This window comes from Ranitomeya variabilis, chromosome 6 (assembly GCF_051348905.1).
Source record: "Ranitomeya variabilis isolate aRanVar5 chromosome 6, aRanVar5.hap1, whole genome shotgun sequence".
Lineage (NCBI taxonomy): Eukaryota > Metazoa > Chordata > Amphibia > Anura > Dendrobatidae > Ranitomeya > Ranitomeya variabilis.
In genome coordinates, this window is record NC_135237.1 from 66,237,700 (window position 1) to 66,255,445 (window position 17,746).

General features: G+C 43.7%; 1 protein-coding gene across 1 annotated transcript in view; it reads left to right on the plus strand.

Annotated features, from left to right (window-relative positions):
• LMBR1 (limb development membrane protein 1) overlaps window positions 1–17,746 on the plus strand; it is a 159,967-nt gene that overhangs the window by 90,665 nt on the left and 51,556 nt on the right. Inside the window, exons 6-8 of the mRNA XM_077268604.1 lie at window positions 11,419–11,545; window positions 14,912–14,980; window positions 15,154–15,218. Of these exons, the coding sequence (XP_077124719.1) occupies window positions 11,419–11,545; window positions 14,912–14,980; window positions 15,154–15,218 (261 nt within the window). The remainder of the gene's footprint in view (window positions 1–11,418; window positions 11,546–14,911; window positions 14,981–15,153; window positions 15,219–17,746) is intronic.

The following is a 17,746-nucleotide window of genomic DNA, read 5'->3' on the forward strand; positions in this document are numbered from 1 at the left end:
TATCAGTGCAGGTCTATGGGTCGGTGAAAATTACAGATATCGCATGGATTAACATTGCAAAGAATAGGAGAAGCTTTGTAATTTGTGTATCCTTAAGGTAAAAACTGACTAAACACTGATGAAACTCTGACTCAAAACATTAACACTGGCACTGTTTTTTTTCCATACGGTCACACATACTGACGTCTGAATGAGGCCTAAGACATGTTGTATTTCTTATAGGTCTTCTTCAGGCTCATTTAGATGAGCTTATTAAATGTGCACATGGTGTCCATGTGCCGAACAGGTAGCATTTGGACAGCACCCAGACCAATACAGAAGTAAACGCAAACAAAAACAGTCATTAAATTAAAAAAAAAAAAAAAAAAAAAAATTCTTGATAAAAAAAACATTGTAATTATTTATCATGGGAAAAAAAAAAAAAAGCCAAGAAGCCAACGCTGCCCATGGTCGGCACGCAATACATAAAGTGCATGTGCACATATTAATTTCTAACTGTACTTTAAACTGAGACTTTTAGCAAACAATTGATCAATTATTTATCATGCTCTCATTTAATCCCAGGAGTTTTCTAGGACTTAAAAATAGAAGGACAGATACACGGGTTAATGTATAGTTTTGTTTTTGTTACTCTTTCCATGCCTTGGAGTCCAGTTTGCAGTCTCACAAGATGACTGAATGTCTTCCCTGTTTCAGTAGGCATGCAAAGATATTGGTCGGTCACTGATTAGGACCGCCTACTGGACTCCTTGGACTTGGAAAAAAGGTTTAAAGGGAAGCTGTCTTGAAAGTCATGCTGCCTGAGCCACACACATGAAATACAAACTGGTTCTCTAGGTATAAACATCTGGGTTTTACACTGAAACACTGCAGAGAACAAGACAAGGACAGTGAAAAGTCCGCTGGGCGGGTTCCCTCCACCTTCGTCCTGTGCCCTTAGTCTTAATTGATTATTTTATCCCTTCTTCCATTTAGCCAGATGCCAGAAAATCAGGGCAAGCCAGGAGAATCCACTGAGAGACTTCAAGTCTGAGCAGATGCTTCTCCTTGTGTCCATCTTATTTTTCAAGCTATGAGATATAATAATAATTATATTATATATGTGTGTGTGTGTGTGTGTGTGTGTGTGTGTGTGTGTGTGTGTGTGTGCGTGCGTGCGTGCGTGCGTGTGTGTGTGTGTGTGTGTGTATACCGTATATAATTTTTTTTTTTTCTTAAATGCTTCGTTATTCCCAGAATAGACATCATTTTTTGTAACCAGTGAGCCTTCCTGTCTGTTGTTCAGGCCTCATGATTTTTCTGACCAGGTTCCCTTTACACTGTGTTCCAAATTATTATGCACATAGAGTTTAGGAGTGATAAGGTTAGAATTTTTGTTTGTCATTTAAACTCATTGATGGTGATGTGTGTCAGGGCTCTTTATATCACTGAAAGCAATTGCAGATACCTGTGCACATTAGTTTGGCAGGTGTGTCCAAATAAAGGCAAGACTACTTAAGAAGGTTGTTCCACATTATTAAGCAGCCTACATTTTTTGCCAAAATGGGAAAGAAAAAGGATGTGTCGGCTGCTGAGAAGCAACAAATTGTGGAGTATTTAGGTCAAGGCATGACTACAATCAACATTGCCAAGACACTTCATCGTGATCATCGCACAATCAAGAAGTATGTAGCTGATTCCCAGCACACACGTGTGCGTGCTGATAAGGAAAAATTGAGGACTCTTTCCAACAGGCAATTGCGTAAGGTTAAAAGAGCAGCTGGAAAAATGCCTTGTCATAGCAGCAGACAAGTTTTTGAAGCTGCTGGTGCCTCCAACGTCCCCAGAACAACAAGATGCAGGGTCCTTCAGAGGTTTGCAGCTGTGCGTAAGCCATCCTGTCGACCACCTCTATCCACTGCAACAAGCAGAAACGGCTCCAGTGGGCCAAACGATACATGAAGACTGACTTCCAAACTGTTTTGTTCACCGATGAGTGCCGTGCAACGCTCGATGGTCCAGATGGATGGAGCGGAGGATGGCTGGTTGATGGACACCCCATGAAAACACGGCTAAGGCGCCAACAAGGAGGAGGTGGAGTAATGTTTTGGGTGGAGTAATGTTTTGGGCTGGAATCATGGGGAGAGAGATTGTCGGCCCCTTTATGATCCCTGAAGGGGTAAAGATGAACTCCATAATCTATGTGGAGTTTCTAAAACAACACTTCCTGCCATGGTTCCAGAGGAAGAACCGTGCTTTCCGCAGCAAGATCATTTTCATGCATGATAATGCACCGTCTCATGCTGCAAAAAACACATCTGCATCTCTGGCTGCTATGGGCATAAAAGAGGACAAACTTATGGTGTGGCCACCATCTTTCCCTGACCTCAACCCCATTGAGAACCTCTGGAGCATCATCAAAAGGAGTGTCTATGATGGCGGGAGGCAGTTCACATCTAAGCAACAGCTCTGGGAGGGGATTCTGTCCACATGCAAAACAACTGAAGCAGAAACCATCCAAAAACTGACAAATTCAATGGACGAGAGAGTTCAGAAGCTTCTTTCCAACAAGGGGTCCTATGTGCAAATGTAACATCACCTAGAATAAAGTTTTCACTTGAAAACTGTTTGATTTCATTTTGTAATAAGCTGATAATGCTTATAACTTCACAATTGACCATTTTTTTGTTCAAAATAAAAAAAAAAGGTTGAAAACTCTGCTGTGCATAATAATTTGGAACATACATTTTGAGTGTTTATTTTTTTTTAAAAAAGATACTGTTTTCATAGGCAGTTTGTTCCAAAACATTGCAATTATACTAGAATAGTAGATGACTGGAAAATAACAATGACTGCAATTCAGATAGGTAATTTAGAGAAAATATGAGGAAATATTATTTGCATAATAATTTGGAACACAGTGTATTAGAGTAAATCACAAATGGTGTGTTCCCTTTTGAGCTCCAATATTTTTGCACTCCTAAACTAATGGTCTGATAAACTGGTCCCGATGCCATTAATGTCGACATTATGATGGCATTGAAAGCTTCTGCTTGCCCTGACTGAAGTCCTCTTTCTCCTAGAGGAGAGCAAATTTACAGACTTTTTTCCTAATGTAATATTACCTGCGATGGTCTCTATCCAAAAAAACAGTACCCCATAGAGCTCTCTCAAAGACCTCTAACCCAGCGAAGCATTACCCAGAGAAGTTCAAGAATCCCCCAGATTAACTTTCCAATAACTATCTAAATTATCCATGTTCAGGACTCTCAGTGGCCTATTGTACAGATAGTCCAGTGATTTTTAACCTCTCGTGCAACTACTGTAACAACCTGTCATGCAGTATGGTGACCACTAGAGGGCACATGGGGTCTGTGCTATATATTTAGTAATTGTAGTTTCTTGTCTACAGAAAAGATAGACCATAAAAAACCATAGGAAATATGTCACAGGCAGCATATTGTGACCTCTGGTGTCTATAGTCCAGACCATAAAACCTGTCTTCTCATTTATTCATATGTGCTGGTTACTGGCTGCCCAACGAAAGTTACATGACCACATTGCAGATTTTATCTTATTATTTAATTGCGAACCAACTAAAAATGGGCACTGTGGATTTAGTTTGTGTTGGAATGGAGTCCTTTTATAGCCAAGATGTTTTCCTACTTTTTTATTTTACTTTCTTTCAATGTTCATTTTATTAAGAAAATCAGCATATTACAAACATTTTCATGAGATAACTGTAACAGGTTATGGTCAACTAAATGTAATACAGGTATAGTAATCGGCATGTATCGGATATTATTCAACCCAATCCCGTATTATTATAATTTACGGTTATCTTCTTGTTTATAAATATATTTTAAACACCTTTTTATTTTTAACACTGCAAAATTGCTGTACAAATTGATAGACTACAGATAAAAAATAATGCTTTGAAGGTATTGTAAAATGCTTTTTTGCATTTTGCCTGCAGGAATTAAGTGTGAGCAAGCCTTACTATCCAAATTATAAACTTACAAACTTTATTGTAAATAAAAATAAACAATTTTAATCATTCTCAACACCACTATAAATAAGTGGTTTCTTTTAATTAAGTACAAAAAGCCCTATTTTTAATATTCTGATTTGCTCTTGTTTTATGTTGTTTTTAATGTTTAGCGCCTTTTTTTTCTTTTCTGCCTTTTGCCTTGCGACTAGGGCCCGGGTTTAGGGTTTCCAGATGTTTTCAACTGATTAATAATTTGACTTTTCAAAAAGTTACAAAACTTGTTGCAATTGTACTCCAGACACCCTTGAAATTGTTCCCAAAAATAAAGTATTTCTCCCAGAAAATGTATGCAATTACACACGTTTTGTTCTACATGTTTTATTGGACAAAACCCCCCAAAAATGGTTCGGACAATATTAATGGCACCTTTCCAAAATTCTGAGTAAATAACTTTGGTTCAAGCACGTGATTCTCGTTCAAACTCACCTGTGGCAAGTAACAGGTGTGGGCAATATGAAAATCACACCCGACAACAAATAAAAAGTGGAGAACTTGGCTCAATCTTTACATAGTGTCCGTGTGTGCCACACTAAGCATGGAGAGCAGAAAGAGAAGAAGAGAACTGTCTGAGGGCTTGAGAACCAAAATTGTTGAGCAATATCAACTATCTCAAGGTTACAAGTCAATCTCCAGAGATCTTGATGTTCCTTTGTCTTTGGTGCGCAACGTAATCAAGTAGTTTACAACCCATGGCACTGTCGCGAAGAGAAAAATTGATGAAAGGTTGAAATACAGGATAGTCCGGATGGTGGTTAAGCAACCTCAATCAAGTGCCAAAGAAATTCAAGGTGTCCTGCAGTCCGAGTGCATCAGTGTCAGCGCAAACTGTCTGATGACATAAATGAAATGCTATGGCAGGAGACCCAGGAGGACCTCACTGCTGACACAGGGACCGATTTTTCATATGTTTAGTTTGACTACGGCCTAACCTTTTATGTCTGTGTCTCACTGCCGAGAGTCAGACGACCATTCTCCGTATGGTAATCCACGTGTAATGCGTTTGCTACGCGATGAGGCGATTTTCTCCCACCCATGTATCCGTATGACATGCGTATGGCTTAACATTTCTCACTGATTTTCCCCATTGAATTAAATTGCTCAATGGGCTGAAATGAGGAAAATATGTGCATATTTGTCGCAAGCTACTCCGTATGGTGTCCGGGTTTTCCTCGCACGCATAGGTTTGCATTGGCGAGACTTGGACGTTATAAGCTTACAATCGCAGCATTCTGCGATTTTGCACGCACGTTGAATATCCCTGAGGAAAAAAAGGTGAGCTGCCCCATAGATGAACACTGGTGTGAGTGCTGTACGATGTTTTCTCGCATAGCACTTGTCCATATTCAACGGTAGTGTGACACCGGCCTTAGACTGAGAAAAGCTAAACTGCAGTTTGCCAAAATGTACTTAAGCCAGTGTTCCCCAACTCCGGTCCTTAAGAGCCACCAACAGGTCACATATTCAGGATTTCCTTAGTATACTAAGGAAATCCTGAAAACACGACCTGTTGGTGGCTCTTGAGGACTGGAGTTGGGGAACACTGACTTAAGCCTTGTATGGAAGCCGAAATCCTTCTGGTAAAGGGTCTTTTGGACAGATGAGACCTAGATATAGCTTTCTGGTAAAGCACATCATTCTACTATTTCCCCAAAATGAAGTCAGACTTACAAAGAAAAGAACACAGTACCTACAATCAAATATGGTGGAGGCTCAAAGATGTTTTGGGGTTGTTTTTCTGACTCTGGCACTGGGTGCCTTGACTGTTTGCAAGGCATCATGAAATCTGACGATTATCAACGGATTTTTTTCCAACTGAGTTTTTGTTGAAGTTTTTATAATACAATACAAAACAACACAAAACAATATAATTAATACTAATAGGGAGGGAAGAATGTAAGGTAAGGAAGGAGGAGAGGATTAGGAAGGGGAAGAACTGGGAACTACTAGGGAAATTAACTACTAAGGTCCTGCTGGTAAATGTGCACTCTATATAACCAATTTTATTTGAGCCGCACTGTAGTGCCCAGTGTCAGAAAGCTAAGTTTGAATCATGGGTCTTCCAGCAGACAATGACCTCAAACGTACTTCAAGAAGCACCCAGAAATGGATAGAAAGCGCTGGAGAGTTCTAAAGTGGCCAGCAATGAGTCCGGGTCGAAATCCCATTGATCACCTGTGGAGAGATCTTAATATTGCTTTCGGAGAAGGCACCTTCAAGTATGAGAGACCTGGAGCAGTTTGCAAGAGTCGTCCAAAATTCCAGTTGAGAAGTGTAAGGAGCTTGTTGATGGTTATAGGAAGCGATTGATTGCAGTCATTTATGTCAAAGCGTGTGCAACCAAATATTGAGTTACGGGTGCCAACTATTTTGTTTGACCCATTTTGGGGGGTTTGTGTGAAGTGATGTCCAATACATATATAGAAAATATATTGTATATATTTTCCAAGCTGTGGAATGACTGTTAATCTCTTTTCTGTTGCGCTTGTTCTTCAATTATTTTTCATCGTTGTGTTCGTTCGGTTTGATAAGAACTCTGCAGAATGCACGAATGAAGATCCGCTGGTTAAAAAGGCAACGACAACTCTCTAACGTCGTGTCTCTTTGTGGAGAATAATCCTACATGGCAGGACGATGGCATCAATGAGACGCGAGTCCTTTTGACCTGACAGCTGAACATGCAGACTAATATTGCCCCGTCCTCAGAGCGATCATTTAATCGCCAGCTAAAGCAACAGAGACAGGTGATGAACATGTCTGTTTGCTCTCAGTTCTTGCCTTAGAATAAGCAGCACCTGCCTTTTATTTTCATATTCCCATTCAGGGCTTACATTTATCTTCTCTGGATGACGGAAAACGTCTAGCAGTCCAAACGGCTCGCTAAGCAAACCTTACCCTAATGTTACTAAGAGACCTCCTATTTTTTTTTTTTCCTATAGGAAAGGAACAATGGCGGAGATATTTATTTTCAGTGTGCCATGAATTCCGAGCTTTTTCCCAGGCTTTCTACATGGACAGAGGTATCATGTATAAAGTGCTGTTTACTTACCTTACAATGGGTCAAGATGTTTCAGCGTTGTAGGATCCCTTTGCTTATCACCATGGAAACACATGGCTTTATTGGAAAGAAATTGGTACTTTTCACTTTTTGTGATTTTTTGTTACACTTGGGGATTCTGCTCTGTGATACTTTAAAAAAAAAACAACAAAAAAAACAAACAAACACAAAAAAAGCACCTTTTTTTTCCTTGTACACTTTTTCAGTCATACTTTTTTTGTTTCATGCTTTTCTGCAGACTATAGTACCAGAACTTGTGTAATGTATGATGTCTTTACTGTCACTAGTGAGTAACGCATGCACCGTTTGAGAGCAGAACTGCTCCCAAAGCTTAAAATGATCGGGACGTATAAGTAGAGGCATGACTAGTCTGGGACCATGACCTATAAGTAGAGACGTGACTAGTCTGGGGCCATGACCTATAAGTAGAGGCATGACTAGTCTGGGGCCATGACCTATAAGTAGAGGCATGACTAGTCTGGGACCACGACCTATAAGTAGAGGCGTGACTAGTCTGGGACCATGATGTAGAAGTAGAGGTGTGACTAGTCTGGGACCATGACCTAGAAGTAGAGGCGTGACTAGTCTGGGACCATGACCTAGAAGTAGAGGCGTGACTAGTCTAGGACCATGGCCTAGAAGTAGAGGCGTGACTAGTCTGGTACCATGACCCAGAAGTAGAGGCGTGACTAGTCTGGGACCATGACCTAGAAATAGAGGCATGACTAGTCTGGGACCATGGCCTATAAGTAGAGGCGTGACTAGTCTGGGGCCATGGCCTATAAGTAGAGGCGTGACTAGTCTGGGGCCATGACCTATAAGTAGAGGCGTGACTAGTCTGGGGCCATGACCTATAAGTAGAGGCGTGACTAGTCTGGGGCCATGACCTATAAGTAGAGGCGTGACTAGTCTGGGGCCATGACCTATAAGTAGAGGCGTGACTAGTCTGGGACCATGGCCTATAAGTAGAGGCGTGACTAGTCTGGGACCATGGCCTATAAGTAGAGGCGTGACTAGTCTGGGGCCATGGCCTATAAGTAGAGGCGTGACTAGTCTGGGGCCATGACCTATAAGTAGAGGCGTGACTAGTCTGGGGCCATGACCTATAAGTAGAGGCGTGACTAGTCTGGGGCCATGACCTATAAGTAGAGGCGTGACTAGTCTGGGGCCATGACCTATAAGTAGAGGCGTGACTAGTCTGGGGCCATGACCTATAAGTAGAGGCGTGACTAGTCTGGGGCCATGGCCTATAAGTAGAGGCGTGACTAGTCTGGGACCATGACCTAGAAGTAGAGGCGTGACTAGTCTGGGACCATGACCTAGAAGTAGAGGCGTGACTAGTCTGGGACCATGACCTAGAAATAGAGGCGTGACTAGTCTGGTACCATGACCCAGAAGTAGAGGCGTGACTAGTCTGGTACCATGACCCAGAAGTAGAGGCGTGACTATTCTGTCGGGCCCACCGCTGCCCTCTTCACGCCCTGCTCCAGTTGATTGCCAGATCTCGCTGTACAAACACTTGTTTCAGACGGCTTGACTCTAATGACACAAATGTGTTGCCTTCTCTCTAGTCGAGCACCATTGCGGGGTGGTAGGTTAGGAGACTTGCAGCATAATGCCAGAGGCGTTTCCCCCTCTGAGTGTACCGCCATCTTTATTTGTATCATTTTTTGCCTTGTTTATATTCATTCTAGCATACTGTATGTATTACACGAATACCTTGCGACACACATTAGAGTCCCTCTTGTAGGGTCTCCATTCTTTTTAGCAGTGTTGTGTGATCCTCCCAGCATGTGTACTTACATACCCAATACATCTTGAAGCCGCAGTGAGCAGTAAGTAAAATCAATTGCAGGCAGGTGTCTATAATAGGGTTGTTAACCTCATCAAGGATTTCCGCTGACTTCAAAACTTCCCGTCTGAAGGTCGAGCGCTGCAATATGTAACTGAAGAGCGTGTTAACAGTCTGATTTATGGAAGCCTGTCCGGGTGTAATTTGCTCTTATTCTTTGCTTCTGATGACACTCAGACCTGCATCCACATGATGGCAACGTTTTGTCTGCGCTCCTCTATGCGGCTGAGACATAAGGCTTTATTCTTTCCCTTGCTCAGTTCTGCTTCTACCATATTCCGGTTTGGATATGAGGGATGTCACACACATGGGCTTTGTAAAGGATTGGTTATATTACCAAATTTATTGAGTTTCCTTGTCTTTTACGTATGATTTTCTGCAGGCGTCTGATATGCTAGGCAAAGGTGGGCACCTTCGGGGCTAGTCTTTCAAAAATTTACTTGTCTTCGTTTGTAAGAATAGGTTCCATGTCTTTTCCAAACATATCCCAAGTTTCTACTATTGATTGGGCTTGTAACTTTTGATGCACTCTTATAGAGAATCTGTCACCAGGTTTTCGCTGCCTAATCCAAGAGCAGCATAATGTAGGGGCAGAGACCCTGATTCCAGCAACATATCATACTGGGCGGTTTGTTGTTGTTTTTATAATTTGCTGATAAAACAGTGATTTTTATTACTGTAGGTCTTTTAAACATGCCATCATGGAGTCCTCCATATTCACGAGGTCTGTATAACTCCGCCCTCACCACTGATTGGCAGTTTCTTTCTGTGCACACTGCATACGCTGAAAGCTGCCAGTCAGTGTTGTGGGTGGGTTACACAGAGCTCTGCTAAATCCATTGCCAATAAAACAATTTTTAATGAAAATATTAGCAAACTGCAAAGTGAGTAATAAATTGCTGGAATTGGGGTCTCTGCCCATATATCATGCTGCTCTCTAAGGGGAAAGGAAAAATCTGGTGACTGATACACTTTTTAAGGGACATTCCCACTGAGCAGAAATGGCAAAACAGGCGACTTATCCACATCATTTCAGCAACAATTTCCACTGGGGGTGCGAGGTGGTTACAGTAAATATCTGATAGAAACCCATTCTTACTTTAAGGGGTGCAATTAATTTCATATAAATAAAGCATGGCGCTCACTTATGTCATTTCATAATAGAAAAAAAATCTTTACTGACCCATCAGCAAGTTACTATTCACAGAACTCCTCTAAGGAAAACTACAGAAATTCCTACATTTAATTAGAAAAATGACAACCAGTCTAACAAACGTACTGATACTGCAGTGATACTGTAATGTCTGGTTTTTAAAGGGATGAGGGCCGTTCCCATATTTTAAAGTCACCACCTATCCATGGAATAAGTGACCATTTTCTGATCAGTAGGGGTCCGGCTGTGGAGCCCAGACCCCCGCGGATTGTGACAATCGGGCCAGACCATTCATCTCAATGACCTATTTCTATGTAAAGAAGAAACATTCTAAGAGCTTTGTAAAGGACTTGCAGTGTTGTTTCTGTCCACATGGGGGCCCTGCGGTCCTCAGGGCCTGATGCACCAGTCCATTTGCTTATAGCGGCATTTCTCAGGCATTACCTCACCGTACCTGCGCCGTGCCTGATTTCTGGCCCGATGCCACTGCTTGGCACTTTGCCAGTGTCGTCCATTCGCTTGATTGGAATCACAGATATAATTTGCTAATCTACTTTCTCGGCTATGAGAATCAGAAGTACAATCCATCTTTTTTTTAAAAAATGGCTTTGCACAATGATGACGTTATCGGGAGAACTTCATTTTTTTTCCATTTTTGAGAATATTGGTCAGTAAAATCTGGCGTCTTATTTTCATATTCATCACCTAAAGGTGTGAAGAAGTCATATCGGATGCACGAGTTTGCTTTATAAAACGCCAGATTTCTTATTATTCTCGTGACCCATGAGCAGGAAGGTAACGTGGTCACTGACTTTGGGCCCCCGGCTTGGGAATGATCAGCGTTTATATTGTTCATTTGTTCCATTATTTTTATTCACGTTTGCTCATATGTTTCAGTCTTTTTGACAAGCAGCCACGGGCGATCCTGGGTTTGTGCCTCTGGAATGACTTCGAATGGTTTTTCTACTGAATCTTATGGATTTTCAGCTGCTGATGCGATAACAAAAATGATACCAATCTTGTAGTAATCTGATGTGCCAGAGCTGAGAAATCGAGCTTTGAAGCCACATGCAAATTAGCTTGAAAGTGCATTGGGGGTGTGTCAGTGCACTGAGAGTTCGCCAGCACGTCCCCAATGCACTTCCAGGCTAATCTGTCTGTGCCTTCAAAACTTGATTTCTCAGACTCCTACACGACAGGAGTCCTTTTTATTTTTGTTCTAGGACCTATACCATTGGTTTCAGTAGTAAAATGTTTCTGACAAGTTCCCTTTTAAGCTTAATGGCTATGCCTATCACTTAGTGTCAATTTTGTTTTTTTCCCCAAAGGGCATCAAAGCTCGGATATTGGAGACAGTCGTCATGCTCATTCTTCTGGCCCTGCTTATTTTTGGCATTGTGTGGGTGGCATCTGCCCTGATTGATAATAGCTCAGCAAGCATGGAGTCATTATATGGTAAGTTTCTTCCCGGTGTGTATATATGAAGCAGGACCTGCCGGCTTTTCTGACACGTTCTCTTCTTTCCTTAGAGCTTTGTGTTATGCCGTTCCTCTGTTGTTCCTCCTGGAAGCGTACGAATATGTTGACAACCAACTGTTAAGTCACCTTGTCAGATGGGCACACATTATTGGCGGAGGCGCAGCAATGCCTTGTTGTTAATTCTATCCTTATGGGTTTCCAGGAAGAATGATGGAGAAACATTACCATGCTCGGTTCTCTAGAATTAATGTTTAAGGATTCAGTTAGTTTCTAAACGACCATGTCAGGAAAGCCGACATCCCCTTTATTGCAGCTTCATACATTAGATACCTTTTGCTCAGCCGACATCCCTGACATTCAGGTTTGGTCCCTACTAAAGCTGTATGTGATTTTAATAGAAAGTGCAGAATGAAATGTTTTTTTGGGGGGTGGATATTAGGATCAGGCAGCACAAGAGGTCTGTTCGCTGCTGATAATAAAGTGATGGCATATCCTCACACCTTTTTGTTCAGGGGTGGGCAATTTATTTTCCCAAGGGGACTCGAGCGACCATGACTGATGTGGAGGGTGAAACCAATAGGCCAGTTCTGCTCAATATTAATAAAGTTATCTTAATAATTTCATTTCTTAATATTGAGCAGAACTAAATGTTGATTAGCTGCTACTGCTAATACTGTAACAATAAGCCTCTTTGTAATCTGTATTCTTATCAGTAGTGACTAATGAAGACCGTATTCTTTACTGCTGTTTGAAAAAAAGCAATAACTCACTCTGCTCCTGCTATTCAGACCTTGTACCTTGATCAACAGCTCCCCATATACAGTATGTTGTCCCCAGAGCTGCCCCTACAGTCCTCTCACACGCAGTAAGATGCCCCTACAGTCCTCTCTCACACACAGTAGGATGCCCCTACAATCCTCCCACAGACTTGGTAGGATGCCCCTACAATCCTCGCACACACGCAGTAGGAGGCCCCTACAGTCCTCTCTTACACACAGTAGGATGCCCCTACAATCCTCCCACAGACTCTGTAGGATGCCCCTACAATCCTCCCACACACGCAGTAAGATGCCCCTACAGTCCTCTCTCACACACAGTAGGATGGCCCTACAATCCTCCCACACACGCAGTAGGATGCCCCTACAATCCTCCCACAGACTCAGTAGGATGCCCCTACAATCCTCGCATACACGCAGTAGGATGCCCCTACAATCCTTGCACACACGCAGTAAGATCCCCCTACAATCATCGCACACGCAGTAGGGTGCCCCTACAATCCTCACACACACGCAGTAGGATGCCCTTACAATCATCACACACGCAGTAGTATGCCCCTACAATCCTCACACACACGCAGTAACATGCCCCTACAATCATCACACACGCAGTAAGATGCTCTTACAATCCTCGCACACACGCAGTAGGATGCCCCTACAATCCTCGCACACACGCAGTAAGATGCCCCTACAATCCTCGCACATACGCAGAAGGATGCCCCTACAATCCTTGCATACACGCAGTAGGATGCCCCTACAGTCCTCTCTCACACACAGTAGGATGCCCCTACAATCCTCCCACAGACTCGGTAGGATGCCCCTACAATCCTCCCACAGACTCGGTAGGATGCCCCTACAATCCTCTCACACACGCAGTAGGAGGCCCCTACAGTCCTCTCTTACACACAGTCGGATTCCTCTACAATCCTCCCACAGACTCGGTAGGATGCCCCTACAATCCTCCTACACACGCAGTAAGATGCCCCTACAGTCCTCTCTCACACACAGTAGGATGGCCCTACAATCCTCCCACACACGCAGTAGGATGCCCCTACAATCCTCCCACACACGCAGTAGGATGCCCCTACAATCCTCCCACAGACTCAGTAGGATGCCCCTACAATCCTCCCACACACGCAGTAGGATGCCCCTACAATCCTCGCACACACACAGTAGGATGCCCCTACAATCCTCGCACACACACAGTAGGACGCCCCTTCATTCCTCGCACACACACAGTAGGATGCCCCTACAATCCACGCACACACGCAGTAGGATGCCCCTACAGTCCTCGCACACACGCAGTAGGATGCCCCTACAATCCTCGCACACACGCAGTGGGATGCCCCTTCAATCCTCGCACACACGCAGTAGGATGCCCCTACAATTTTCGCGCACACACGCAGTAGGATGCCCCTACAATCCTCGCACACACGCAGTAGGATGCCCCTACAATCCTCGCACACACACAGTAGGATGCCCCTACAATCCTCGCACACACGCAGTAGGATGCCCCTACAATCCTCGCACACACGCAGTAGGATGCCCCTACAATCCTCGCACACACACAGTAGGATGCCCCTACAATCCTCGCACACACGCAGTAGGATGCCCCTACAATCCTCGCACACACGCAGTAGGATGCCCCTACAATCCTCGCACACACGCAGTAGGATGCCCCTACAATTTTCGCGCACACACGCAGTAGGATGCCCCTACAATCCTCGCACACACGCAGTAGGATGCCCCTACAATCCTCGCACACACACAGTAGGATGCCCCTACAATCCTCGCACACACGCAGTAGGATGCCCCTACAATCCTCGCACACACGCAGTAGGATGCCCCTACAATCCTCGCACACACGCAGTAGGATGCCCCTACAATCCTCGCACACACGCAGTAGGATGCCCCTACAATCATCGCACTCATGCAGCAAGTGAATGACCTAAACACAAAAATGCTGCTTCACCCCATTATCCCTGGTTCGCTGTTCCATTCTTTTCTGTGTGCCAGTTGAAGCTCTGCGCAGCAGGCGTGATCTCGTGCAGGCGTGATCCGGTGCAGTCATCGCTCGTCAGTCGCAAAGGAGTGAATAGTAGATGAGAGCGCCTATGGCTCCCTGTTCAACCATTGTACTTCCCGCTATCTGCATCTTGAGGATGCAGATACCAGTGAAATCGAGGCGGTGGGATGGGGAGAACGGCTGTGTGGTGCAGCCTGTGGGACAGCGAAGGGGCTGGAAGCGGCCCACGTGCTGCACTCTTCTCAGGTTGGTCTTGGTTATGTGCTTTGAGACGGGAAAGTGTTTCATTTCACTTCAGTCTATATTCTGAGTGATTTACAGTCAATCATGTCGGAGTGATTTATTTCCCATTACCTGTATATCTGGAATATATTATGACCTAAATACAGTATTGCTGTCCTCAGTACCAGATCGGTGGGGAACCATCCATTCTTCTACCAGTGTAGACTAGAGGTGTCCTACTGATCGATAATGCTTGAAAAGTAGATTACAACTCCATTTACTTGTACTATTTTTATTTTTTTTTTTCAATCCATTTAGATCTCTGGGAATTTTATCTCCCCTACTTATATTCCTGCATCTCACTCATGGGATGCCTCCTCTTACTCTGTAAGTAATGATCTTGTTCTTTGGGATATTTCTAAATTTGCAAGTTTTAACAATCTTGTTTCTTAGAAGTTATGTGTAACTTTTGTAAAACCTGATGATTTCTGATGTTATCAATATAAATGTAATATTTTGTTTTACCTTTCTAACTATTACTTGGTTCTTTCACTTCACAGTGTGTACACCTGTTGGCCTTTCTCGAATGTTTGCAGTAATGGGTCAACTTTTGGTGAAGCCCACAGTAAGTGTTGTGAATTTACAAGTGTTTGTTTTATTATTGTAAATTGATGAATAGCATATTATGTAGGACACCTGTCTTTTGATACCTATTAAAGTGAATCTGGCAGCAGGTTTTTGCTATGTAATCAGGGAGCAGCATAATGTAGGGGCACAGACCCTGATTCCAACGCTGTCACTTACTGGGCTGTTTTTATACTTTTTATAACATTCTTTTCTGGCAGATACCCCAGCACAAGGACTCTTTTTATGAACTTGTTGTATATGCAGTACTCTCCCCGTCTTTAGTGGTACCCTGCGAATGCTAAGGGGTGCAGGGGTGACACACAACTCAGCCAGTCATTACATTCGGCTCTGAAAATCTCACATCCGGCTGTGTCTGACATCACCGCTGCCTTCCTGGGAATGTGCAATGCACCGATAAAGGTGGGAGGCGCACACACGGCATTCTGCGTATTACGGAGGCCAAGATTTATAAAGAGCCAGTGGTGACGCTGTTACTCGCAGGAGAGTAACATAATTTGTGGGATGATTAGCCTGGGAAAACTCTGCCCCACGAGGACCACTCCACTAATTAGCATATTGCCGCCACAGATATAAAATGTAGTTTTGGCAAACAAGATAATAAAATGGGCTTTTTAGGGAGGATATACAATTAGCTGCAAATAAAAAACCTACAAGAAACAAAATGAGCAAAAACCCTGCTGTAACTAAATAAGTAAAAAGCAAAAGTGCATTTAAATAACACAGAGTTCTTTAGTAATACTATTTTTGATCAAAAATAGCATAAGGCCATGTTCACACAGTGCGTTTTTTACTGCGGAACCGCAGCGGTTTTGCCGCTGCGGTTCCGCAGCTTTTTTCCATGCAGGGTACAGTACAATGTAACCCTATGGAAAACAGGAACCACTGTGCACATGATCCTGAATTTCAAAAAAAAAGCTGCGCTGAATAGCTGCGGGAAAAAAGAAGGAGCATGTCACTTCTTTGCCCGAAACAGCAGCGGTTCTGCACCCATAGACCTCCATTGTGAGGTCAAACCCGCAGTAAAACCCGCAGATCAAAAATATATCTGCGGGTTTTATTGCGGTTTGTGGTGCAGAACCGCTGCAGCAGGAAGTGCGGGGAAGCGGCCGGAAGTGCGTGGGCGGAAGTGCTTGGGCGGAGAGACATGGAGGCATACCGTCGCATGGGGATCGTGTCGGCCGTTTGATTGATTTGGTATGTGTGTGTGTGTGTGTGTGTATCTGTGTGTGTGTATGTGTGTGTCTGTGTGTGTGCGTGTCCCCATGCGACGCTAGTGCCACCATTGTGCTAAGTCGCCGTATGGGACTACTACTCCCATCCGGTATTAGGATGGGAGAGTTGTCCCTGTGTCCGGCGACTTAGCACAGTTGTAAAGTTACACAAAACACACACAATACACATACATGACACACAGTACAGTACATACAACATATAACACAGAGTATATACTCACCAACAGCACACTGGTAGGCGAAGCCCTCGATCCTCCAGGAAAAAATCACAAAATAAAAAATCAAATCCATACTCCCTGTCCGCAGAATCCATAAAACGAGTGTCCCACGCCGATCGGCTGCTCTCCGGCGATACACTGCCAGGAGCGAAGCTCCTAGCAGTGTATCGCGTACTGTTCCGGAGTTCAATGGCTCCGGCGTCTCGGTTAACGGCAGTACAGCTGCGTTGAACTTTCCCACGCAGCACTGCCGTTAAGCGAGAGTGCCGGGGTCAATGACCGCCGGTAAACTCGCTCGCGCATGCGCAGTGACACACCGACAGGAACTATGGCTCCTGTCAGTGTGTTGCTGCAGCCGTGGAGAGCAGACATATCTCTGGATGTGTCTGTTCTCCATGGAAGATCTTCGTGGGATACGTGATACGTGGCACTTAAATACGTGGCAATTAAATACGTGATACGTGTCACTTAAATACGTGATACGTGTCACTTAAATATGTGATACGTGGCACTTAAATACGTGGCACTGAAATACGTGATACGTGGCACTGAAATACGTGGCACTGAAATACGTGGCACTGAAATACGTGGCACTGAAATACGTGGCACTGAAATACGTGGCACTGAAATACGTGGCACTGAAATACGTGGCACTTAAATACGTGATACGTGTCACTTAAATACGTGATACGTGTCACTTAAATACGTGATACGTGTCACTTAAATATGTGATACGTGGCACTTAAATACGTGGCACTTAAGTACGTGGCACTGAAATACGTGGCACTGAAATACGTGGCACTGAAATACGTGATACGTGGCACTGAAATACGTGGCACTGAAATACGTGGCACTTAAATACGTGATACGTGGCCCTTAAATACGTGGCACTGAAATACGTGATATGTGGCACTGAAATATGTGGCACTGAAATACGTGGCACTGAAATACGTGATACGTGGCACTGAAATACGTGGCACTGAAATACGTGGCACTGAAATACGTGGCACTGAAATACGTGGCACTGAAATACGTGGCACTGAAATACGTGGCAC